The sequence below is a fragment of the Protopterus annectens genome, chromosome 5.part0 (assembly GCF_019279795.1).
Source record: "Protopterus annectens isolate FY-2018-M chromosome 5.part0, PAN1.0, whole genome shotgun sequence".
NCBI lineage: Eukaryota > Metazoa > Chordata > Ceratodontiformes > Protopteridae > Protopterus > Protopterus annectens.
Window position 1 is genome coordinate 863,460,423 of NC_056735.1, and position 27,612 is coordinate 863,488,034.

Sequence of the window (27,612 nt, forward strand, 5' to 3'; positions counted from 1 at the left end):
GGCCCAGACCACGACGTAGCAGCCTGTCTAGCCTGTGCTTCCTTCAACCGACGGACACTTAGACGTCGGTCGGAGTTTGCAGAGGAGTTTTTCGGCTACGCTTTTGCTTACAACATGCCGTCGGAGACTCCGACTTCACAATTAGCTAAAAAGCGTAAGGAAAAGGACCGACACTCGCGGTCCACGGTTTCGGCCGAAACCGCGGTTAAGCCAACCGCGAGTGTCTCGGTTTCGGCTGAAACCGAATCCTCTGTTCTTCCTTCGGCCGAAAGCATGCCTCCTACAACCGAGGCCTCATCCAGCATGGCTGAATCTGCTACTGTAATTCCACCTGCTCTTACAGGTTCTCAGGATTTATCGGATACTATCCCTTTAGATATATCTACTCCTGCACGTGGAGCTGCTAGGCCCCCTGCATCCATGTCAATTAAGGCCTTTACCAGGGCTAAAGCAGCTAAATCAACAAAGACCGTGCCTGCTAAAACCCCCTCTCACAGGCCTAGCTGTAGTACTCAAATGCTTAGTCTAGCAGAGGATCTCATTTCTTTGATCAGGGGATCCCAGCCTCACCCTGACAGGGCCTCTCACCCCCCTCCAGAGAAGAGGCCTAGAGCAGAGCCCCCTGAGCCAGTTTCTACAGATTATTCCTCTGATGATTCAGAAAATACAAACCCTCCAGAAGGCCCTTATTCTCCATATGAGGACTCTGATGCAGAAGACTCCATTCCTTCTGCCTCTCCTCCTGAGGAATTTTCTTTTGGGGAAACCTTGCATGCTATGAGAGAACAATTTCAATGGCAGGGCCATGATTTTTCAGACTCTAGGAAAAGGCTTAGGACCTTTTTACATTTGCCACAGCATAGGCCATTAGCCATTCCTCCAGTACTTACAGTTGTGGATGATGCATTTAATGATGCTTGTACTGCTCCTGACTCTCTTCCTCTGGCCCCTGCTAAGCCAGACAGATACTACAGGGTTCCGGACACACATTATCACTTGTATAAGGCTCCTATTGCAGATCCTGAAACTATTTCACAGGGCCCCAAAGCTGTAGCAGCTGCCTCTGCCAAAAACCCCCTCCCCTCTGAAAGGGAATCTAGGGCCTTAGAGAGATGGGGTAAAAAAGTTTATACTTCTGCCACTCTTTCGGCTAGGGCCTTAAACTGTCAATTCCACATGATTCAGTATCAGGAATTTGTTAGATCAGCTAACTAAAAAACTGTCCTCGCCTGAACCTTTAGACCGAAAATCCCTTCAGGAATTGGTACATAACATTCAGCAGGTCAGTAATCATTCCTTAAAATGCGTCTATGATGCACTGGAAGCTTCCTTTAGATCAGCTATGACTGGATACAGTGATCAGAAGGCATGCATGGTTAAAAGAGCAATCCTTACCAGACCATGTAAAGTCAAAGCTCCTAGATGCTCCCATGGAAAAACACAGTTTGTTTGGCTCCCCTGCACAGCAAGTGTTGAAGAAGGTGGAAGAGAAAGAGAAATCTCTCCAGACAGTCAAGGATTTCTTACAGGTCCAGCCTCCGAGGTTTAGTAGGAACTGGCCTTCCAAGAATTGGTCCTTTCCAGACACCAACAGAGCTCAGAGAGGCAGGAATAGGCGCCCAAGAGGCAGAGGTCAATCCAGAGGTGCCTACAGGGGACGTCAGTGGCAGCCTAACAACCAGAGAAGTACTGCCACAGATCCAGCCACTACCACTTCCACAAGACAATCACAGTGACTTGGCTCTGAAACCGCCTACCAGGGAACAACTAGAAGCACCCTTAGGCGGAAAGCTAGCCTTATTTTCAGTAAACTGGCATTACATTACAGGAGACAAATGGATTTTACAGACAATAGACAAAGGTTACAGGTTTCACTTCCATACTCTACCAAGGAAGAGAGGAATGCCAGACCTACCTCCAAATCAAAAGACAAACGCTCTAGAACAAATAGACCACTTACTAAGGATGAGAGCTATAGAAAAGGTACCGTCTATGGAACAAGGACAAGGTTTTTACTCCAGACTTTTCCTGGTGCCAAGAAAGGAAAACCAATGGAGACCTATTCTCGACCTGTCCGCTCTGAACACATACCTCACTGTTCCAAAATTCAAGATGCTTGACCCTACAGCAGCTTCTTCCCATGCTGGGCAAGGAGTCTTGGCTGGTAACTCTAGATCTCAAGGAGGCATACCTGCACGTCCCCATATGACCAAATTGCAGAAGATACCTCAGATTTCTTGCAGGATCAGAGCATTATCAATTCTCAGCATTGCCTTTTGGCTTATCTACTGCGCCCAGAGTATTCAAGAAATGCCTGGCATCAGTAATTGCTCATTGCAGGCTTCAGGGAATTCAAATTTACCCATACCTGGACGACTGCCTGTTACAAGTGGACAACAAAAACAAATTAACAAAAGATTTGAGAAAGGTCATTCACCTATTGCAAGCCCTGGGATACACAGTCAACATAAAAAAAAGTCAAGGCTGATACCATCCCAAAGGATAACTTTCTTGGGTGCAGAACTGGACACATCAAGCCAAATGGCATTCCTCACAGCAGAAAAGCAGAAGCACCTACCACTCTATTTCATGGCATTAACAACGCAGAACCAGCTTACAGCAAGGAAAGTCCTGCAAGCCCTGGGTTACATGGCATCCTGCATAATATTGATTCCACATGCCAGACTACATATGAGGAAGTTGCAATGGTACCTAAGGAATTTATGGTCTCAGCACAAGCACAGCCTAGAAACCCAAATTCCAATAATTCCATGCTTGAAGCAAGAATTCCGATGGTGGGCTCAGGCCTGTCAATTGAACAAAGGGCTGCCCTTCCACAGCCCTCACCCAAGCCAGACTATCACCACGGACGCCTCAGACCTCGGTTGGGGGGCACACATGGTGGACAAGTGCATACAAGGCTTATGGACTCGAGACCAGCTGAACCTACACATAAATCAAAAAGAGATGCTGGCAGTAAAGCTGGCAATTCAGACATTCAGACAGTTTCTTCAACAGGGTCATTTGCTGATAAGGACGGACAACACCACAGTTATGTGGTATATCAACAAACAGGGAGGCACACATTCATATCCTCTATGCCGGATGGCAATGGACCTCTGGAATGTGGCCCTGAACCTCAACATTCAGCTCCAGGCAATATTTGTGCCAGGAAAAGAAAATATACTAGCAGACATCTTAAGCAGAACTACCACGGATGCCCACGAATGGATGCTGCATCCAGACATCTTCAAATCCATTACAAGGAAATGGGGACTACCAGAAATAGACCTATTCGCATCCCCACGCAACCACCAATTGAAAAAATTCTGCACAAGGACATACCACCCACTAGCTTGGAAGGTGGACTCCCTATCTTTCAGTTGGGAAAACCTGACAGCATATGCATTCCCACCTCTTCCTTTGATGCACAAAGTGCTACTGAAGATCAAAGAAGATCACCCAAGGATCATCCTGATAGCTCCAGATTGGCCGAGGCAGCATTGGTACCCACTACTGAGGAGTATGTCTCGGGAACACGCATGGCCTCTACCCCTAGTTCCTTTACTGCTAACACAGAACAACTTCAAGATCCTGCATCCAAACTTGAGAACACTGCAGCTAGCTGCTTGGAACATTGCATGAGACAAAATAACCCAGATTTATCTCAAAGGGTTAAAGACATTATCTTGGAGGCTCGCAGACCCTCAACAAGAAAAACTTACTCAGCAAAATGGAAAAGATATCTCATTTGGAGTGCAGCAAAAGGAGAAAATGTATCACTGGCAAACATAGCTAACATCCTGGAATACTTAGCAGAGCTTTTCCACAATGGCCTGTCCTACTCCTCCGTCAAGATTCATGCGTCAGCAATTTCAGCAGAATACAACATGGATCCTCCAGTCTTTTCTCATCCTCTACTCAGGCAGTTCCTGAGAGGAATTAAAAATGTAAAGCCACCATTGCCTACATGGGACTTGAACTTTGTGTTAGAAAAGTTGACACTTCCCCCTTTTGAACCAGCAGCAACAGCAGAATTGCAGTTCTTATCTTGGAAAACTGCTTTCCTCCTTGCAATCACTTCAGCAAGAAGGGTTTCTGAATTACAGGCATTAATGGCAGTACAGCCCTTCCTTATCTTCCATCAGGATAGTGTCCATGAGAACTAATCCTACTTTTATGCCAAAGGTGGTCTCCAGGGTATCATTAAACCAAGCAATCCACCTACCTACATTCTTCCCCAACCCACAGAACAGGGGGGAAAGACTACTACATACCTTGGATGTGCATAGACAATTGCGCTATTACCTGGACAGAACCAAGAACAATAGGAAAACTGACCAGCTTCTGGTAGCATATGCAACAGGAATGGAAGGAAAAGCAATTTCAAAACAGACAATCTCAAAATGGATAGGAAATTGCATTAGATTTTGTTACTCTTATCATGGAAAGACAACTCCAGAAAACATCAGACCTCACTCCACAAGGGCTACAGCCACTACTACAGCTTTTTTACGAGGAGTGGCTACCAAAGACATTTTAGAGGCTGCTACTTGGAGCTCCGTGCATACATTTGCCAAGCATTACAATCTACCTTTATACTCCAGATCCCGAGCAGGTTTTGCCACTGCTGTTTTGCAAGGGATCTTAACTACACCATAATCTTCTTAGTACCTCCTCCCCTAGTTTGGCTATGGTATTCTACCCATTTGTTAGGACTGCAGATGCATCCTTGAAGGACATAGTACAGTTTTGTACCTACCATAAATGTAGATGTCCGAGAGATATGCATCTGCAGTCAGGATTACCCACCCTCCTTCCCCTCTGTGGTACTCCTAAGGTACTTGCCCATCTTGTAGCTAGCTGGGGGAATCTATTATGGTGTATTTGTTTGTATATATGTATATACATGTTTATTTCTATTTGCTCTCTATTGTTTGGAAACATTTGCATTTATCCAAATTTAGCCTTCCTAGAGGGAACCTGGCATCTGGGGCAAGAAACACTGAGGAAAATGGCGTCGGCTGATGCCTTTATACCCAGTTAACAGCAGCTATGACGTCGGGTGAAGTGCGACATCAGCGAGGCCAGACCCAGACTTTGGAATCCGGCCGACCGAAGGGCTGCCTGAGGCAGGACAACCCATTTGTTAGGACTGCAGATGCATACCGCTCGGACATCTACATTTATGGTAGGTACAAAACTGTACTTTTTCTTTCCCAACTTTCAAAACAAAGGAGAGTATACACGTCACTTTCTGGATGTCCATAGACAACTATGTTTTTACCTGGACAGAAAAAAATCTTGCAGAAAATCAGAGCAACTGTAATCTTTTTTTCAGATGTGAGGAAGGGGCGAGCTGTGTTACCAAGACTACTCTGGCTAAATGGTTGAAAGTTTGCATTTCCTTTGTCTAATCTTCCAAGAACAGGCCATTACCAGGCCAAGTCAAGGTTCATTCTATAAGGTCCATGTCAACTTCTTCTCTGGGTTTTTGGTCAAGGGTGTCTATTGATGACCTCTGTGCAGCCACTACTAGGTCAAATTCCAATACCTTTGTTGCACATTATAAGTTATATGTTATCTCTAAGAATACAGCTGGCTTTGGCTCTGCAGTGCTCTGTAATGTCCTCCCATGAGGGCCACCCTAGGTTATTGTAGCTGGGGACTTTGTCCCACAGGTTGAAGACTAATGAAAGTGGCAATTTCAGATAAAGTTATGTTCTTACCATAATGTTCCGTCTGTGTTGTCAGTTTCATTCTTCCTCAACCTCCCACCCTTCTTCCCCCATCAATGGCTATGAGAGACCTGTTCCTGCTTGAGCTCCTGATTCTGCGCCTTTCCTTTGGTGCGCATATATTTTATAGATGCAGTTTTGGTGAGCATATATTTTATAGATTTTGTTTTGACTTAAATTTCTATGTATGTACAAGGTTTCTGCAAACTCTGAGGTAGGCTGGGGAATGAGACATTATAGGTAAGATGGGAGGAGTTCGAGCTTTGATTCTTCAGCTTGGAAAATGGCCGAGTCAGATCCAAGCTTCTGATCCAAGACCCACAGGTTGAGAACTTCTTTTTAACTGTTCTTTTTCTGTTATGCACTTCCTCAATTTTCAGTGCACAGCCACACTGTGCAGCAGCTGCCCAGCACAGCTCTTCAGCTTTGAAAAGATAACTTCAAAAAGCCTGTCGGCAGTGACATTTCTGTCTTTGGGGAACCTCTCAGCCTGCAGTGTGCAGTGCACACAGTGTCACAACACCAGCGACTAGAATTTCTGCCAAGAAGATGTAAGTGAATTTTTCACTGACCCGTTGTCAGTCAGCACACTTAAGAGATGCTACTTCAAATCAAAACAGATTGTACCTTAAAGCATTACAAAATCGTGATCACTAAGGAACTGTGAGGAGCCTAAAGTTAAGGGTTGTTTTTTTGTAGCTTTTTCATTTCTTCCATTTTATCTCTGCTGCTGTTACGATGGAACTTGCCACAGCACAGTAGCTGCAGTAAAATCTGGTATTACTTGCATGTCAGCATATTGCCTTTCACGTACTTTAAGGACGTGTGGATCCAGTCTTCTGTGGTTCCATGTGTGAATGTCCACACTGTACTGTTCTGTCTCCTAAAAGGAAGCATTCTGCTCATTTACTTCATGACTTGGCAGATCAACTGGAAGCGCAATAAAAGTGCATGCAGGAATGGCTTATACTGCCATGTGTAAATAAACCTTTAAAATACTTTGTCTTAATCACAAGTGAGCATAAGTGCACATTGCAGTCAGAACACCCATGCAGCATATCAGCAGCTACAGAGAGGAGTTAGAAATGTAGGTGTTTTGATCGCACATTATCTTTTAGTAATTGAGATGCATTCTAATTGATATCACTGCATTTTTGTCAGTTGTCAGACTTTTGCACATGTTTTCAACAGTCTTATTTCACATTTAACAAGTTGGGAATATATTTTTAGCATGCCATGTGTGAGACTGCATCCCATGTACCAGATTAAGGATTATTTTGGACGGGGCTTGCAAAGTCTTTTTAAGAATTGCGTGTTTTAACTTTGTATTGCCCTTTTTGATTAGGAAGTACTTGTAGTTTAGTTTAATGTACATGCAAAGAACTAATATCAGTACTGTTTTGAAATGTTTCCCTGTATGCATACTCTGAACCAGGCTTATTTATGGCTAAATGTGGCTGTGATGTCCATGGACTTCAGCCTTCTACAGTTCATGAAGTTGTTGAAGTGCATACTTGGTAAACCCTGCAATGTGATGTTATAATGTGTGTTTTGATTCCATTTTCTTTAGCTGGAGTGCATTATGAAGTTGGTGCAGACTGGTGCTGCAGTAAATACCATTACAACGCGCTTTGCCCAAACCCCAGCTCATATTGCTGCTTTTGGTGGACATCAGGAATGCTTGCTGTGGCTAATTAAAGCAGGAGCCAACATCAACAGGCAGGTATGTCAAAATTCTGTTCTATATTCTTCAGTATTTGGGTCATTTGTTTCTGATTTGTTAGTTGATAGGCTTCTGCACATGCTTACGGTTAGACCTTTTAAAATAGGTTAGTGCTGTAACTGTATGGGCTTGTGCTCACTTTCTGTGAGTATTTAGATTCTTAATGTGTGATTTTGTTTATTTCATGTGCTGTTTTTAACTTTATGTCCTTCAAGGATGCATCTGCAGTCCTTACAAATGGGTTGTCCTGTCGTCAGGCAGCCCTTCGGTCGGCCGGATTCCAAAGTCTGGGTCCGGCTTCGGCTGATGTCGCACTTCACCCGACGTCATTGCTGCAGTTACTCGGGTATAAAGGCATCAGCCGACGCCATTTTCCCCAGTCTTTCTTGCCGCGTGGCGTCCGAAGCAGAAGCTGTTCGCAAGTGCCGGTCGGTCAGAACCAGAGATTACTACTACCGAATACTTCTACTACTACCGAAGACTTCTAAAAAGCTAAGTACCCCGTTGGGGACTCTTTCTTGCCTCAGCCGATGTCAGAAAAAGTGAATAACTGTTTAACTTGTGGGAAACAAATACCTCATAAAGATTTCCACTCTTACTGCTTACCTTGTTTAGGCCCAGACCACGACGTAGCAGCTTGTCTAGCCTGTGCTTCTTTTAACCGACGGACGCTTAGACGTCGGTCGGAATTTGCTGAGCAGTTTTTCGGCTCTGATTTTGCTTATATTATGCCGCCGGATCCTCCGACTTCACAAATATCCAAAAAACGCAAGGAAAAGGACCGACACTCGCGGTCCGCGGTTTCGGCCGAAACCGCGGTTAAGCCAACCGCGAGTGTCTCTGTTTCGGCTGAAACCGAGCAAGCGGTTCTTCCTCCAGCCGAAAACTTACCTTCTACCGAGGCCTCTTCCAACCTGGTGGAATCGGCTTCTGAAATCCAACCTGCAGTTGTGGTTTCTCAGGAATTATCTGACACTATTCCCTTGGATATTTCAACCCCTGCACGTGGAGCTGCTAGGCCTCCTGCAGCCATGTCCATTAAGGCCTTTGCCAGGGCTAAAGCAGCTAAAGCTACTAAATCTGTGCCTGTTAAGACCCCCTCTCACAGGCCTAGCTCCAGTTCCCAAATGCTTAGTCTAGCAGAGGATCTCATTTCTTTAATCCGGGGATCCCAACCTCACCCAGACAGGGCCTCTCACCCACCTCCAGAGAAGAGGCCTAGAGCAGAGCCCCCTGAGCCAGTTTCCACAGATGATTCCTCTGATGATTCAGATAATACAGACCCCCCCAGAGGCTCCTTTTTCCCCTTATGAAGACTCTGATGCTGAAGAGTCCATCCCTTCTGCCTCTCCGCCTGAGGAATTTTCCTTTGGGGAAACCTTGCATGCTATGAGGGAACAATTTCAGTGGCAGGGCCAAGATTTTTCAGACTCCAGAAAAGGCTTAGAACCTTTTTGCATTTACCACAACATAGGCCTTTAGCTATACCTCCAGTTCTTTCTGTTGTAGATGATGCATTTAATGATGCTTGTACTGCTCCTGATTCATTACCTCCGGCCCCTGCTAGGCCCGATAGGTTCTACAGGGTCCCGGACACACATCACCATTTATACAAGGCTCCTTTTGCAGATCCCGAGACTATCTCCCAGGGGCCTAAGGCTGTAGCAACTACCTCTGCCAAAAATCCCCTCCCCTCTGAAGGGAATCCAGGTCCTTAGAGAGATGGGGTAAAAAAGTTTACACTTCTGCTACTCTGTCAGCTAGGGCCTTGAACTGTCAATTTCATATGATCCAGTATCAAGAATTTATGCTAGACCAGTTAACCAAAAAACTGTCCTCTGATGAACGTTTAGACAAGAAATATGTTCAGGAAATGGTACATAACATTCAGCAAGTTAGTAACCATTCTTTAAAATGCGGCTATGATGCACTGGAGGCTTCCTTTAGATCAGCCATGACTGGCACAGTTATCAGAAGGCATGCATGGTTAAAAGAGCAGGCCTTACCGGACCATGTCAAATCAAAACTATTAGATGCTCCCATGGACAAGATCAATTTGTTTGGCTCTGCTGCACAACAGGTGCTGAAGAAGATGGAAGAGAAGGCAAAATCTGTCCAAACAGTGAAAGATTTCTTACAGGTCCAACCTCCAAGGTTTAGCAGGAATTGGCCCTCCAAGAATTGGTCCTTTCCAGACTCCTCCAAAGCACAGAGAGGCAGGAATAGGGGTTCAAGAGGCAGAAGCCAATCCAGGGGTGCCTACAGGGGACGCCAGTGGCAGGGTAACAATCAGCGAGGCACAGACACAGCTACCGCCACTACTACAGGACAATCACAGTGACTTGGCTCTGGCACCGCCTACCAGGGAACAACTAGAAGCACCCTTAGGCGGGAAGCTAGCTTTATTTTCAAAGAACTGGCATTACATCACAAGAGACAAGTGGATTTTGCAGACAATAGACCAAGGTTACAGGTTTCATTTCCATACTCTACCAGGAAAGAGAGGAATGCCAAACCTACCTCCAAATCAAAAGGCAGAAGCTCTAAAACAAGTAAATCAATTATTAAAAATGAGAGCTGTGGAAAAGGTACCATATATGGAGCAAGGAAAGGGCTTTTACTCCAGACTCTTCCTAGTACCAAGGAAAGAAAGCAAATGGAGACCTATTCTCGATCTGTCCGCTTTAAACACATTCCTCATTGTTCCAAAATTCAAAATGACCCTACAGCAGCTTCTTCCCATGCTGGGCAAGGAGTCTTGGCTGGTAACTCTAGATCTCAAGGAGGCATACCTGCACGTCCCCATACGACCAAATTGCAGAAGATACCTCAGATTTCTTGCAGGATCAGAGCATTATCAATTCTCAGCATTGCCCTTTGGCTTATCTACTGCGCCCAGAGTGTTCACGAAATGCCTGGCATCAGTAATCGCTCATTGCAGGCTTCAGGGAATCCAAATCTACCCTTACCTGGACGACTGCCTGATACAAGCGGACAACAAAAACAAGCTAGCAGAAGACTTGAAAAGAGTCATTTACCTTCTACAAGCCCTGGGATATACAGTCAATATAAAAAAGTCAAGGCTGATACCATCCCAAAAGATAACCTTTTGGGTGCGGAGCTGGACACATCCAAACAAATGGCATTCCTAACAGTAGAAAAACAGGAGCAACTCCCTCTCTACTTCTTGGCATTAACAAAGCAAAACCATCTAACAGCAAGAAAAGTCCTACAAGCATTGGGCTTCATGGCATCCTGCATAATATTGGTCCCACATGCCAGACTGCATATGAGAAAGCTACAGTGGTACCTAAGGAATTTATGGTCTCAGCACAAGCACAGCCTAGAAACTCAAATTCCAATAATTCCATGCCTGAAGCAAGAATTCCAATGGTGGGCTCAGGCTTGTCAATCAAACGAAGGATTGCCCTTCCACAGCACTCAACCAAGCCAAACCATCACAACGGACGCCTCAGACCTCGGTTGGGGGGCCCACATGATGGACAAATGCATACAAGGTTTATGGACTCAAGAACAGCTGCACCTGCACATAAACCTAAAGGAAATGCTGGCAGTAAAACTGGCAATTCAGACTTTCAAACCATTTCTTCGACAAGGCCAATTGATAAGGACAGACAACACCACAGTTATGTGGTACATCAACAAGCAGGGAGGCACACATTCGTACCCTCTATGCCAGATGGCCCTGGACCTCTGGAATGTGGCCCTGAGTTACAACATTCAGTTACAAGCAATCTTTGTACCAGGAAAAGAAAACACTCTAGCAGACATATTAAGCAGGACTACCACGGATGCCCACGAATGGATGCTACATCCGGACATCTTCAAAACCATTACAAGAAAATGGGGTCCCCCAGAAATAGACTTATTTGCATCCCCACACAATCACCAATTAAAGAAATTCTGCACCAGGACGTACCACCCACTGGCATGGAAGGTGGACTCCCTATCCTTCAGTTGGAAAAATCTGACAGCATATGCCTTCCCACCACTTCCTTTGATGCACAAGGTGCTATTGAAGATCAAAGAGGACCGTCCAAGGATCATTCTGATAGCTCCAGATTGGCCAAGGCAACATTGGTACCCATTACTGAGGAGCATGTCTCGGGAACAGATATGGCCCTTACCCCTAGTTCCCTTGCTGTTAACTCAGAACAACTACAACACCCTGCATCCAAACCTGAAAACTCTGCAGCTGACTGCCTGGAACATTGCATAAGACAAATTAACCCAAATTTATCCCAAAGGGTTAAGGACATTATCTTGGAAGCTCGCAGACCTTCAACAAGGAAAACCTATTCAGCAAAATGGAAAAGATATCTCATTTGGAGTACTGCTAAAGGGGAAGATGTGTCACTGGTAAACATAGCCAACATCCTGGAATACTTGGCAGAGCTATTCCACAAAGGCCTGTCCTACTCTTCCATTAAGATTCATGCATCAGCTATTTCAGCAGAATACAACTTGGATCCTCCAGTCTTCTCACATCCTCTGCTCAGGCAGTTTCTGAGAGGAATTAAAAATGTAAAACCTCCTAGGAAGCCACCATTACCTGCATGGGACTTGAACTTTGTGCTAGAAAATTGACACTTCCTCCTTTCGAACCAGCAGCAACAGCAGAATTGCAATACTTATCATGGAAAACTGCTTTCCTGCTGGCAATCACTTCAGCAAGAAGGGTTTCTGAGCTACAGGCATTAATGGCAGTACAGCCCTTTCTGATCTTCCATCAAGATAGAGTGTCCATGAGAACAAATCCTACTTTTATGCCTAAGGTGGTCTCCAGAGTATCTTTAAATCAGGCTATCCACCTACCTACATTCTTCCCCAATCCACAGAACAGGGGAGAAAGACTGTTGCATACCTTGGATGTACACAGACAATTACGCTACTACCTGGACAGGACCAAGAGCAATAGAAAAACTGACCAGCTACTGGTAGCATATGCAACAGGAATGGAAGGGAAAGCAATTTCAAAACAGACAATATCTAAGTGGATAGGAAATTGCATTAGATTTTGTTACTCCTACCATGGAAAGAAAACTCCAGAAAACATCAGGCCTCACTCTACAAGAGCTACAGCCACTACCACAGCTTTTCTACGAGGAGTGGCTACCAAAGACATTTTAGAGGCTGCTACTTGGAGCTCCGTGCATACATTTGCCAAGCATTATAATTTACCTTTATACTCTAGATCCTGAGCAGGTTTTGCCACTGCTGTTTTGCAAGGGATCTTAACTACACCATAATTCTATCTTTCCTCCTCCCCCAGTTTGGCTATGGTATTCTACCCATTTGTAAGGACTGCAGATGCATCCTTGAAGGACATAGTACAGTTTTGTACCTACCATAAATGTAGATGTCCGATAGGAATGCATCTGCAGTCAGGATTACCCACCCTCCTTCCCCTCTGTGGTACTCCTAGGGTATTTGCCCCTCTTATAGCTAGCTGGGGGAATCTATTATGGTGTATTTGTTTGTATATATGTACATACTTGCTTATTTTTTGTTTGCTCTCTAATATTTGGAATCATTGGCATTTATCCAAATTTAGCCTTCCTAGAGGGCACCTGGCATCTGGGGCAAGAAACACTGAGGAAAATGGTGTCGGCTGATGCCTTTATACCCGAGTAACTGCAGCAATGACGTCGGGTGAAGTGCGACATCAGCCGAAGCCGGACCCAGACTTTGGAATCCGGCCGACCGAAGGGCTGCCTGACGACAGGACAATCCATTTGTAAGGACTGCAGATGCATTCCTATCGGACATCTACATTTATGGTAGGTACAAAACTGTACTTTTTGGAGCTTGTAACCCTTAAAATGTTCATGGTTTGCTTTTAAGGCAGCTAAGATGCTTTTTGGTCAGAAGTGTGCCTTTTTAGTGTATTGGGGGTGCAGTACCAGTGCAGAGCTCTGTACTTGCACACACACACTCTAACAAATAGTACAGATATTATGATTGCACTTGTTTCATTTTACTGTGGAGAAGTAAGACGGGGAGCTGTTCAGTGAGCTTGCTTATTCAGTCAGAATGTTTTGCATAGCTACTGGCTTTTGATTTGGGAAAAAGTGGTCTTGGGAGCATCCAGTTCTCTGACCCTAGCAGCATAACTCGAACTGATATAAACCTAAGGTACCGAGCCTGCAAAGCTAGAAAGCAAATTCTAATTTATTAAACAAAACAAAAATACAGGTAAGAGCTTTCACGATTTGCTAATCTCTTAATCAGACAAACTTGTTAAAGACAACCAACATTTATACACTGCAGCAACCAAACCATGCTTGAAACCAGTTAAGCAGTTCTTAAAAAAGTCATTAGTTCATCATATATAAAACCTATGCAAAAAAGTCTAAAATGCCTAAAAAATATATTAGATGAATAATGTATAAAAATAAACTATGCATAAAGTATGTAATGACACTTGTTAAAATTCCTGTTTATGTATATATAAACAACATCCACATTCAGTGTTTCAAAGGGCGTGACTTCAGAAAAGGCTTTACTGTGAAAGCCCCATTTAAGCCTAGTGTTTTTTCAGCATTAAAAAGCAAAATCCATTTCTGTTCTGCCCCTTCAGTCCGTTTAACCAAATCACCACCTCTCATACTAACATCTAGAGCTTGTAAAATCGTAAACCTGAAATTATGTTCAGAACCATAATGCATAACATGTTGTGCTAGAGCATTTGTATCTTTCTTATTGTTAATGTCTCAATGCTCAAATGTTCTGTCTTTTAGACATCTGTTCGTCTTGCCTATATAGAAAGCATGAGACACATGGCAGAAAGCAAAGTAAACTGTATTTGTTGATCTGCAATCTGTATACAAGTCCATTTCTATTGTAAACTCAAGAATAGGATGGACATAAACCTGTGCAGAATGAGTATACTTATAAGCAGAACATCTCCTGCATGAGAACGTGCCCAGTCTACTAGATTCAACCCCAGCCGTATACTGTTGGGTGTTATAACAAAGATGTTTCCTAAGAGATTTATTTCTAAATGAGAAACGTGGTGCTTCACTAATAACTCCTTTTAGCCCTTCTGTGGTATGCAATATGCCCTAGTTCCATTTAGTAATATCACAGTACCCGTTGATGTCACTGGAATATTGCAGAGAAACCCTGAAGGTATCTGTGTTCAGTGTAGAAGTGTTGATACTTGTGTTAATCACCCCCTCAGTGAAATGAGGCTTACATCTACTTGCCCTTTCGATCCAAGCATCAGATATACAAAAATCAGTTTCATCATCTTTATAACCCCTACTAAGATGGTCCTCCTTAAGGGATTCTAAAGCCAGTTGTAAGTTTAAGTCATTGTTGTGCAACCTCATCAAACGATAAACCTGGCCTTTAAGTACATTTCTTGTAACATGGCTGTGGTGCATGCTATTTTTATATAAATGTTTTTTCTAGTTGGATTTCTATATACACTCTGGATATGCTTCTCAAATCTGCTTTAAGTTTGACGTCTAAAAATTCAGTCTCATCAAATGAGTAGTTATAAGTAAATCTAAGAAAACTAGTAGTGTGCGTATAAGCAACAAAGACCTTCAATTCATCTAAGGTGCCATGCTATAACAAAAACAAATCCACCACAAAACGAACTTGGCAAAGAATGTTTATAAAAAGCATTGTTATGTAGGATGTTTGTAGTTTCCCATTGTAATAAAGCCAGGTTGGCATAGCTGTTCGCACAAGCAGTGCCTATAGCCACGCCAACCTTCTGCAGAAAAAAAAAAATCTTTTTTTTTTTTTTTCAAAAACACAAACCTTATTCTGTAGTACTGTGTCCAAAGATGAACAGATGAGTTTCACTTTATCATCTGAAAAACACTTTCTCATTCAAGAAAGCTCTAATATTTCGATACCCCAGTCATTAGGAATAACTGTAAACAGAGACTCCGTGTCAAGTGTAACAAACATGTATTCATCTACAGTGTTAGGACACCTAGCATATAGTATTTTTCTATGAAAGATTGTGTCTTTAAGTATGGTGTCACAATCTTCTAGCAGGGGATGTAAAGTTTTCTCTACAAAAATGAATAACTGCTCCTTACACCACCCCTTCCCAAAAGCTATGGGTCGCATGGGTGGACAAGTCCTTGTGAATCTTTGGGAGGCCTTATATAGTTGGAACTAATGGACGGTCAACATTAAAATATTTAAAAAGTTTTTCTTCATTGATTAGACCTGTCATCAATAAATCAAAAACTAAAAATGAAACTTTCTCTGTCACGCCATTTACAGTATTGCTGGAAATACATGCATACGTGGTCACATCATAAATTTAGTTTCTTCATCTGTTCTACATACAAGTCTTTCTCTAATACGACTATACTATCGCCTTTATCAACGGGTCTAACTTCCACTGAATGCATCTCTTAACTCATTCAGTGCAGTAATGTCATCTCGAGTCATATTACAGAAGTTAGGTTTTGCGCCTTTCTGAATTAATTCCCGAAACTGTCTCTCTCATAAATCAATAAAAACTTGTACTGTGGGATATGGTACTGGAAGAAAAGTACTTGGTTTCTTAAGTAGATTTGTTTCAGTTAGGGTGTTGCCCTCAAGTCTTTAAGCATTTCTGTCGGGTCTGCTCGTCTAGCCAGGATAAATGATAATCCCTTAAGTAAAGGCAACTGAGCTGCAGTTAATTCAACTGAAGAAATACTAAAACACTAAACCTGTGTTCAGAACCGACAGTTATGTTGTCCCTATCTCACCTTCATTCTTGCTGGTTGGGTTCGGAGCCGATCCTCTGCTCCAACTCTGTCGCATTCTAAAGCTTGAGAGCTTCCACTGGCTCTATGCTAGACCCTATCCCAACATTCCTAGCGAGAGTTACCCAGATCTCGTTTGCCGCTTAAAGCTTTGGGATTGCTAGCGACTGGCTCAGGCTAAGTTGTGCTGTTTTTTTTTTTTTCTTGCTTATTTTATGTAAAATGTTTTTTCGTAGCATAGTTCTCTCTAGAGCAGTAGAGGGATAGACAAACACCAGATTCTATCCACCTTCTTCTTAGTTGTGGTTTATTGTTGAGGCCATCATTCCCCCCACCCCAGGCCTACTATTCCCCCTTCTACCTAGCAAATCCGTTTGTTAGAGGATTCGTCCTTTATTTTCAGCCCGCAAGTTAGAGGGCTTTCCTTTATCCCCCTTCTCTACTGTTGGTTTAAGGAGCTAGATGTTTGAGTTAGAGGCATCTCCTCAGTTGGAGGAGGAGGAGTTTGACTTGGAGACACTCCTCCTTCTGCTACTCTCACTTTCCTAATTAAAAAAAAAAAGTCTTCGCTGTCTGTTTTTTTGGCTGAGTGTTCTTCCTTTTTGGTACCATTAGCTGCAGTCTTGTTATTGTACATTGTTGTTGTATCTTGTTGTTGGTATCTTTATTGTTGGTAAATATGTCTAAGGAAGCATCGAAAGAATCCAAGCCTTCTGGATTCAAGAAGTGCGATTTCTGCAGCCAAAAAAAATGTCTCTGACCGGTGGGCATACTAGCTGTGTATACTGTTTGGGAGCTGTTCACCTGCAGGACTCTTGTTCCATTTGTCATGGATTTAGCTCTAGTGTCCTGCAGGAGCATAAGAATAAGGTAATTTTGAGAGGGTTATTGAAAGGGCCTTTTGAAGCATCGATGGAAGAGAATCGGGCAGGAAGAGCTGACAAGCCTTCCAAGTTGGCATCTTCATTGGTTCCGACCTCGGAACTGTCGAAGGGAAAATACAAACCTTCCAAGTTCATCGGATCCAAAATCTGCCAGGTCCGACAAGGCTTTATCTCCTTCGGTTCCATCAGTGTCCTCTGAACCGTCTAGGAGCCATAAAAGAACCAGGTCTCCCTCCTTGGAAACGGTGGGTTCTGTACCACTGTCCCCACTTCTCAAGTCTGTGGCGGGCAGTCACTGATCGTCCACCTATTCCTCTCAATCATCCAGGAGTCTTTCAGATAATGATGTGGCGAGGGTGGTAAAGAGGCTACTCAGGTCACCTGCCTTGGCTAAGATTTTTATTGAGCCCAGCCCATATGGAAGTGGAGCAGACTGTCCAGCCTACTTTATCGTCGATTCCTCCAACTCATCTGAGTTCGGAGCCGGAGCGCATGGAGGTCATTGTGGTGGACCAGTCAGATCCATAAACCTCGGGTCCGACATCAGCTCCGATCTCATCCATACCACTTTCTCTCGAGGGATCTGGGGGCCGACACTCCTTAGTCAGCTCCGGGGGGGGGGGCGAGATTGGACCCTCGTTGGATCCTACTCTTCCACTCAAAGCTTCGGCGCAGGAGAGTTCGGCACCTCCATCGGCCTCTGGACTATCACCCTCTGATTGGGGGAGATCATCTGGCTCTTCGGAGCTGGAGACTCTATCATGCAGGGATTGTGGTGCCTTCGAGGTGATGTGTGCTGTTCTCACAACCGCTCCACCCTTGGCTCCAGTTGCTCCTTGCCCTTCTGGGCCAGTGTCCACTTCCGAACCACCCCTCCTCCCCAAGCGTAGGGAACCACTGTCCAAGGATGCCCTTTATGGTGAACCCCCCCCCCTTCAGAAACCTCTCCAGAGCACCCCTTGGAGGAGATCCCTCTGAAGAGGACTTGTAAGAGGAAGCATTTGGACTCCCCTGAGTCTCTGACATCGGATATGGACTTGGAGGACTCAGAAGGGTCCCCACGGTTCCCCTCTGAGGATGTCTCATTTTCAGACATCCTGGAAATCATCAAGCTGAGGGGTAGTTGGAAATCCCTTTCCCCTTCTGAAGACTAGTCCGTGTACCTGGACGCATTCTGTTCCCGACCCTCCACCTCTTGGGTCTGTCCGCCCTTTGACCTGCTGTTAGGTGTAGTAAGTTGAAAGGTGTGGAGCTCCCCAGAATGTATACAACCAGTTCCGTGGAGGCCCAGTAAGTTTATCACTGCACTGGAAGAGACACCTTTCCTGACTAAGGGGGGTACCAGTTGATGCTATGGTGGTTTTGGCAGCCACAAAGAAGGAATTTGGCAGAAACTTCTGTCCATCCGCCGAACAAGGAATCCCATACGATGGACAGATGTGGGAAGCATATGTTTTCTTTAGCGGCCTTTACCCTTGGGTCACTGAAGTATTTGTCCCATTTCCCTTGTCTCCAGACGGATCTCCTGAAAGAGCTAGGAGATGCCCTACAGGATCCTACAGCTGCGGGAGCTTCAGAAAAGGCTGCTTCCCTGCGACCTTATCTTCTGTAGTCAACTCCTCCATGCAGCTTTTCTCCTATGCTCCTGATGGAGCGAGCAAGGCAGCAGGCCCAGGAATCCCCTTAGAGACATTCTTGGATGTGCTTGTCAGTTCGCTGGAGCCCTTCAAGTCCTCCTTTGCCAACGCCCCATTTGCTGGCTCATCATTGTTCCTGCCCAAGGTAAAAGACTCTTACCAAGTGCGAGCAAGATGGCAAAGCTCTCTGCCATGGGAGTACGTTTCTCCGTCCCTACTAGACCTTATCCCAAAGGTCAAAAAGGTGGGAAAATGTGGTTCCGGAAATCCCAGGGAGCTTTGCCTGATGCATGTGGTGACTTTTCCCCCAGGGGAAGAAGGGGAAACAATAATGGGAGACGCCACCCTTGTGGCAGAGGGGGTCTTCCGAGTCAGGGTGACAGAGATATGTTCTCTGGTAGGCCCTTCCAGTACTCCTGAAAGGAGGCTTGCCTGTCCACCTCTGGAGGCAGTCTGGGGCAGATTGTCACTGTACCTAGAAGCCTGGCAAAGTATCACAAAAGACACATGGATGCAGTCTGTAATATCCAGGGGATACAGTTCTCCTTTCTCCATGCCACCTCTTCCCAGAAAACAAAAATCCATCCCAGATGTGCCACCCGATCTAAGGGAACAAGCAACCCTTGAAGTTCAAAGGTTGCTAGAAAAACGAGTCATCCAAGAAGTCCCCGCAGACCAAATCAGATCTGGAACTTACTCTAGGTTCTTTTTAGTTCCAAAGAAAACAGGCGACTGGAGGTCCATTTTGGATCACCGCAGTCTCAAGTCTGTCAAGAAGACAAAGTTCCGGATGGTGACAACTGCAGTCCATTCTTCCCTTTGTGGGAAAGGACATTTGGATGTGTTCCATCGATCTCCAGGATGCATACTACCGTATCCAGATGGACAGACAATCCAGGAGATATCTACGCTTCCAGCGGGAGCCAGTCACTACCAGTTCAGAGCTCTGCCCTTGGGTCTCACCACAGCCCCCAGGGTGTTCAGCAAATGCATGGCAGTAGTCACGGCTCACCTGAGGCGTTTTAGGATACGGGTGTTTCCATATTTAGATGACTGGCTCCTTACTGCCACCACCGCACATCGACTAACCGAGACAAGGGACACCACAATTCGCCTCTGCTCACAGTTAGGCATCACTATAAACTATGAAAAATCTGCCTTGTTGCCCTGTCAATGTATTACATTTATAGGAGTAGATTTAAATACAAAAGACGTGATCGCAAAATTGCTTCAGGAGAGGGCGTCACCTATTCAACATCAGGTTTCAATCTTAATCGGGAGAAAAAAGATTCGGGCAACATTTGATGTTCTTCGTCTTCCCTTGCTGCAGTCCTGACTATTGGGTATAGTCCGCGTCCCAGTCGGCCCGAATACCAGAGTAGACTGGCGTAATGCGCATGACCTCAGTCTTTTGCCGCATGGTCCGATGCAGAAGCAATTTTGTTGGCGTTCTGAGATTTTCAAACCGGAGTTTCAGACCGAACAGAGTTGGAACATTTTGGTTTTTCTTGCCTCAGTATATTACCGGATGTCAGAAAAAGTGAATAACTGTATTTCTTGTGGGAAGCAGATACCGCATAGGGATTATCATACTTTGTGTATACCTTGTTTAGGGCCTGAGCACGACGTTGTTGGTTGCCGCCTTGTGCTAGATTTAATAAGCGCTATTAAGAGGAGGCTTGATTGTGCTAGGTTAGTGTTTGGGAAGCTGCTAATTATACTATGCCGCCGGATGCTCCCTTCATCTAAGAAGCGCAAGGACAAAACAGTGAAGTCTAGGGAGAGGAACCGCAGTCCCGGACGCCGGTCCTTTAGAAGGCTCAGGGAGCCAGAGGTTTTGCCAGGAGTCTCTATGGAGTCTCAGGCAGATACTTTACTGTTACAGGATGTGCCTCTCAGGAAGTAGGCCAGGCTGAGGGGCTTCTCAGGTAACTGTTCTTCCCTCTCTTCCCAAGGTAGTTAGGGCCTCTCCTTCTGTTTCCAGACCTTCTTTAGAGGAAGGCCAAGTTCAGCTTCTGTAGGGGCTTCTCCTAGCATTTCGGCTCTGTGCCTAAGAAACATATGCTTAAAATGGCTGAAGATTTGATTTCTCTGATTAGAGGTTCTATGCCCCCACCTGATAAGAGGCCTAGGGTGGAACAGGAGTTTGATAGTTTTGAACAGTGTTCACAGGCTTCAGAGTCTTCTGTGGAAGACTTGCAAGAGTTTCCTGCTTATTCTGATTCTGATGTGGATGATTCCACTCCTTCAGCTTCTCCTCCTGAGGATTTTTCATTTTCAGAGACTCTTCACTCCATGAGGGAGCATTTTAAATGGGAAGGCCAAGATTACTCTGACTCCAGAAAAGGCTTAGGGAATTCTTGTTTTTGCCTCAGCATAGGCCCTTAGCTATTCCTCCGTGTTGAATGTGGTGGAGGATGTTTTGCAGAGGCTTCTCTGAACCCTGATTCCTTGCCTCCTGCTCCTGTTAAGCCTGATAGGTATTATAGGGTGCCCGAAGCTCATAAGTATTTGTTTAAGAGTCCCAGGGCGGACCCAGAAACTGTTTCTCAGGGGCCTAAAGGTGTTAAAGCTTCTGTTGTTAAAAATCCTGTACCCTCTGATAAAGAGGCAAGGGCTTTGGACAGGTGGGGTAAGAAAGTATACTTCTTCCACTCTAGCCATGAGGGCTTGAATTGTCAATTTCATATGCTGAAATATCAGAATTATCTCCTTTCACAATTGAAATCTAAGGTGGATGCTTTGGAAGGTATTGAGTGTAAAGAATTGCTGGATTTGGTTCATGTGTCTGAACAAGTGGGTAAGCATTCTTTGCAGTGTGGTTTTGATGCTGTTCAGGCCTCCTCGAGGGTGGCTGCTACTAGTTCTGTTCTTCGCAGACATGCATGGTTGAAGGATCAGAATTTAGCTGAGCATGTTAAGACCAGGATTTTGGATGCTCCCTTACAGTCTGATGTGTTGTTTGGACCGCCTGTGGAAGCAGTTTTAAAGAAAATGGAGGACAAAGCTAAGTCTATGCAGACTGTTAAAGATTTTGCAGGTGCAACCTCCAAGTTTAGTAGAAATTGGCCTGCTAAGGGGTGGACATATCCTGCTTATGGTTCCCAGTCTAGGGGTAGATCTAGACGATCAGACAGTTCACCTGCTCAGACTTCTGGTGAGGGCAGGGGTCAGTCCTTTCGTAAGCAGAACCAATGACCTGCCTTTTCAGCTGCCAGTGGACTCGCCTGGCAGCTCCTTTGGGAGGAAGATTGTCTCTTTTCAAAGAAAATTGGGATTTAATCACTCAAGACAGATGGGTGCTGGATATCATTCATCACGGGTACAGATTTTATTTCCACACAATGCCCCTTTCAAAGGCATGCCAGATGTTCCTCCTCCACAAAGAAAAGAGGCTCTCAAGCAAGTTTCTCAGTTACTCCAGATAGGGGCTATTCAGCCAGTCCCTGTGTCAGAAAGGGGCTTCGGATTTTATTCTCGCCTGTTCCTAGTACCAAAGAAGGGGAACACGTGGAGACCAATTTTGGATTTATCTATCCTCAACACTTATCTGGACATTCCCAAGTTCAAGATGTTGACGTTACAGCAACTGTTACCTCTGCTGGGCAAGGATCATTGGATGGTAACTTTGGATCTCAAGGAAGCTTACCTTCATGTGCCCATAAGGCTAAGTTGCAGAAAGTATCTGCGGTTTTGAACTGGAGATTTTCATTATCAGTTCTCTGCATTGCCCTTTGGCTTATCTACGAGTATTCACAAAGGTTCTGGCTCCAGTGATAGCTTACTTCAGGCATTCAAATTTATCCTTACTTGGACGACTGCCTGATTCTGGCTCAAGAAAAAGAACACCTTCTACAGCATCTGGAATATGTCATAGCAGTGCTAAGATGCCTAGGGTATTCTGTGAACGAAATAAAGTCCAGTCTAGTACCCTCTCAAGACATGTGCTTTCTGGGTGTGAGACTGAATACAGCAGCCCAGATGGCCTTTTTAACCCCGGACAAACAAAAGAGTCTGTCACTTTACTTCCATCAACTATCTCATCAGTCCGTGCTGACTGCAAGGACAGTCCTTCAAGCATTAGGGTTCATGGCATCTTGTATTCTGGTGCTTCCCAATGCCAAACTGCATATGAGGAAGCTGCAATGGTATCTCAAAATGTATGGACACAGCACTGCCAAGATTTGGACACTGTCATTCAAATAATACCTTGCCTTCAAAAGGAATTCTTGTGGTGGGCTCAGGAATGTCACCTAAACAAGGGACTCTCTGTGACCCGCCAGAGGCGGTCAGATTTTAACGACAGATGCCTCGACACTGCTTGGGAGCTCATCTAAATGGAAAGTGGATACAAGACAAGTGGCCTGCCAGACTACAGCATCTACATATCAACATGAAGGAGATGTTAGCAGTCCAGTTTGCATTGATGGCGTTCAAGGAGTTACTTCTTCCAGGGCAGGTGTTGATTCTGACAGACAACACAACTGTCATGTGGTACATCAACAAGCAAGGGGAACACATTCTTATCCTCTATGCAGGCAAGCAATGATTTTATGGGAGATCATGCTAAGCCTGCAACTGACTCTTCAGGTAAGGTTTCTGCCAGGAGCACAGAACTCCTAGCAGATGTATTAAGCAGACAAATCATGGATCCCCACGAGTGGAAACTGGATCTTCATGTATTTCAGAAATTGACAGTGTCATGGGGAACTCCAGACATAGATCTGTTCGCTTCTCCACTAAACCACCAGCTGCCAAGGTATTGCACAAAGGGGTTTCATCACACAGCTTGGAAAGTGGATGCTCTGTCTTTCAGTTGGAAAACCTTCATGTCTATGCTTTTCCACCTCTACCTCTTCTTCCAAAGGTATTACTAAAGGTCAGACAGGACAGGCCAAGGATGATTTTGATAGCTCCAGATTGGCCTCGGCAACACTGGTACCCACTTCTAAGGAGTCTTGTAAAGAAGCCTCCATGGCCTTTACCTCTGATTCCTCATCTGTTATCTCAGAAGGACGGTCATCTGCTCAATGTCAAGCTTCAATCTCTCCATCTCACAGCTTGGCATATTCTGTGTTGAAACATGGAAGGTCTCAGCTTCCTCAACAAGTTTTAAATGTGATTATGGAAGCTAGAAGGCCTAGTACTAGGAGAAAAATGGAAGAGATTTTTATTTTGGTGTTCAGCAAAGAATTTGGAGATTTCAGAGCCTAATTTGAGTGTGGCTCTTCAATATCTTACTGAGTTATTGGACAAAGGTTTGTCTTTCTCTTCCATAAAGATTCATGCTGCAGCAATTTCAGCTCACTATGATTGTGACCCACCTTTGTTTTCGCATCCTTTGTTCAAGCAGTTTCTTAGAGGGGCAAAGAATATAAGACCCCCACGTAGAGCTCCTACTCCTGCTTGGGATCTCAATTTTGTGTTGGAAAAACTTACTCTACAACCTTTTGAGCCGGCAGCTACTGCTGAATTGAAATATTTGTCATGGAAGACGGCTTTTCTGTTGGCTATTACTTCTGCAAGAAGGGTGTCTGAGTTGCAGGCCCTTATGGCAGTAGAGCCCTTTTGATTTTCCATAAGGACAGGGTATCATTACGCACTAATCCTTCCTTTATGCCTAAGGTGGTTTCTAGTGTGGCTTTAAACCAAACTATTCATTTGCCTACTTTTGCAGATCCTCAAAATAAAGGGGAAAAGATTTTGCACACTTTAGATGTACACAGGCAATTGCTATTATTTGAGCAGGACTAAAGATTTTAGGCAGTCTCAGCAGTTACTTGTTTCTTTTGCTTTAAGTTCACAGGGCAAACCTGTGTCAAAACAAACTATTTCTAGGTGGATTGGCTTTTGCATTGCATTTTGTTATTCCCATCATGGCAAAGAGGTTCCAGCTGGGATTAGGCCTCATTCCACTAGGGCTACTGCCACTTCAACAGCATTTCTAAGGGGGGTGGCAACTAAGGATATTCTGGAAGCAGCTACTTGGAGTTCAGTGCATACTTTCTCTAGGCATTATCACCTGCCTATATACTCTAAGTCTAGAGCTGGTTTTGCCACAGCTGTTTTACAAGGCATGTTGTCAGCTCCTGCTACTTTATAATTTGCCAGCCTCCCCTACCTCTGCTTTGGGATTCTACCCAATAGTCAGGACTGCAGCAAGGGAAGACGAAGAACATAGTACAGTTTTGTACCTACCATAAATGTAGATGTTCGAGGATTCCCTTGCTGCAGTCCAATTTACCCTCCCTCCTTCCCCTCTGTGTTTCAGGGTGGTGGTGTAGGTGCCTTTACATGCTTATATTTTTTGTATATATATATTACTGTATATATTGTACATGTTTATTGGTGCAGGTTGTTTTTGGGACTTGTCTTTTTGGGTCTTCTGACATCTGGGGCAAGAAAAGACTGAGGAAATGACGTCGGTCATGCGCATTAGTACCCTGACGTACTGACGCCAGTCTAAGGCGCCATGACCGACGTCAGCCTTATACTCTGGTATTCGGGCCGACTGGGACGCGGACTATACCCAATAGTCAGGACTGCAGCAAGGGAATCCTCGAACATCTACATTTATGGTAGGTACAAAACTGTACTTTCTCAAAGTCCTGGGCTCAATGTCAGCAGCAATAGCACTAGTTCCCTTGGCGCACTTCCACATGAGGATATTACAGTGGCTCCTATTTGCTCAATGGTCCATTCTACCCATGTCACACGAAATTCTGTTCATGGAGACCTGCAAGAAGGATCTAAAATGGTGGTTTCAGTCTACACAGGTGACGATAGGCAGGCCGTTCATCCTCCCCAACCAGTAGCCGCAATGACCACGGACACTTCTAGATAGGGTGGGGGGAGCATTATCTGGGACAGACTCTTCAAGGAACTTGGCAACAGCACTTGCACATCAGTGTCCTAGAGATGAGAGCGGTGCTTCTGGCGTTGTAAACACACCAGGGCTCTCTACCTTCGGGGACAATCGCAATTCAAACAGACATGTCAGTAGTATGGTACATCAACAAGCAAGGCAGAACCAGATCTTACCCCTTGTGTTGAGAGGCTCCTAAGGGAATGGCAGTGGGCAATGTCTTTTCAACACTTTCTGATTGCAACGCACATTCCGGGGAAATCCAGCATGATGGCAGACAAGCTCAGCAGGGCTGTCCTGATGCTTTTTCGCAAGTGGGGCCAGCCTTGCTGAGACCTTTTTGCCACCTCCATCAATACCAAATCCAGCAGCTATTTTGCCCTAGTCCACCCACTGGGACAGTCACCCAAGGATGCACTTGCTCATGATTGGCCCCTCGGACTTCTTTATGCTTTTCCCTTATTCCCTCTAATACCCAAGGTTCTTCAGAAAGCTAAATCATTGAGTTGCAAACTAATCCTCATTGCCCTTTACTGGCATTGTCAAGTATGGATTTTCTTAGTATTTCACTGTTGCAGTCCTCACATTTGGGTTATCGGCTTGCAGTAGCCCTCAGTCGGCCTGATTTTCAAAAGTATTGGGTCCTGCATCAGTTGCTGTCTCAGCTTCCATGACGTCAGATAGTCAGGGGTGTAAAGCATGCAGCCAATGCCATTACATCAGTCTTTCTTGCCGTGCGGCGCCCGAAGCAGAAGCAGTTCGCAAGCAGAAGCAGTTTGCAAGTGCCAGTTGGCCGACTGCTGAAATTTTCGTTTTAGAGTTTCAGAACCAAGGTCTTCGACTAAGCTAAGTCCCCTGTTAGGGAAACTTTCTTTTCTTGCTCTAAACTGATGTCAGTAAAAGTTAATTGTATTTCTTGTGGAAAGCAAATGCCTCCTAAAGATTTTAATTTGTACTGCATTCCTTGCTTAGGCCCAGACCACGACGTACCTCGCTGTTGGTTTTGTGCCTTATTTAAACAACAAACTGTTCGTCCTCAGTTTATTTACGCTTCTAAATATTTTGGTATTCTGTTCAGTTATCCAGAAGTGGCTTCGGTAAGCCACCTGACTACCGACATTCTGAAAAAACAGACCGCATAGGTCCAAAGCTGCCGACGATGCTTCTCCTAAGCTAGTCGCCAGTTCGCCGGTACTCAGTGAGGCGCTTTCGCAGCCCCCGATACCCGCTACTTCAGATTCGCAGGCCTCTACTAAGACCCATTCGGAGCCTGGTATGCCGTGAGATGTTTCTTCATCTGTGGAACCTGCGGATGTCTCTACCTTGAATGGGTCCGGAGCCGCTGTGCAGGCACCGGCTTCTGAGGGTGTAGTCAGGGCTACTGACTTGCATAATAAACCAACGCCATCTTCTTCAAGGCCTAAAACTCCATCCATGCCTAGAAAACAGATGCCCAGACTGTATGGTCAGGCCTCTATGCCTAAAAAACAAATAAGAATGGCTGAAGACCTTATTACTCTAATCAGGGAAGCCACCCTCCCCCTCTAAGAGACCAAGGACTGAGTTTCCTTATGATTCTTCTGATCAGGACTCTGAAATTTCTGTTTTCTCTGATGACCAGGATTTACCCTTATCTACCTATAAGGATTCTGATACAGAGGACTCCATTCCCTCTGCTTCCCCTCCAGAGGATTTCTCTTTTTGGTGAAAGCTTGTATACTCTTAGGGAGCATTTTCGCTGGGAAAGACAGGATTACTCTGACTCTAAAAGAGGCTTCTGCTGAACAAGTTGGAAAACATACTTTGCAGTGTGGTTTTGATTCATTAGAGGCATCTTGCAGGGCTGCTGTCACTGGGTCTGTACTTAAAAGGCATGCTTGGCTTAAGGAGCAATCTTTGCCAGATGCTCCCTTAAACCAGGACCACCTGTTTGGCACCAAAGCAGCAGTAGTACTTAAAGATAAAAAGATGGAGGAAAAAGCTAAATCTATGCAAACTGTTAGATTTCTTGCAAGTACAGC

The 27,612-nt window shown here is 44.8% G+C and overlaps 1 protein-coding gene across 1 annotated transcript in view; it reads left to right on the forward strand.

Annotated features, from left to right (window-relative positions):
* The window catches only part of ANKRD10 (ankyrin repeat domain 10), a 955,792-nt gene that overhangs the window by 94,997 nt on the left and 833,183 nt on the right, over window positions 1-27,612 (forward strand). The window contains exon 2 of the mRNA XM_044072655.1: window positions 7,309-7,461. Within this exon, the coding sequence (XP_043928590.1) occupies window positions 7,309-7,461 (153 nt within the window). The remainder of the gene's footprint in view (window positions 1-7,308; window positions 7,462-27,612) is intronic.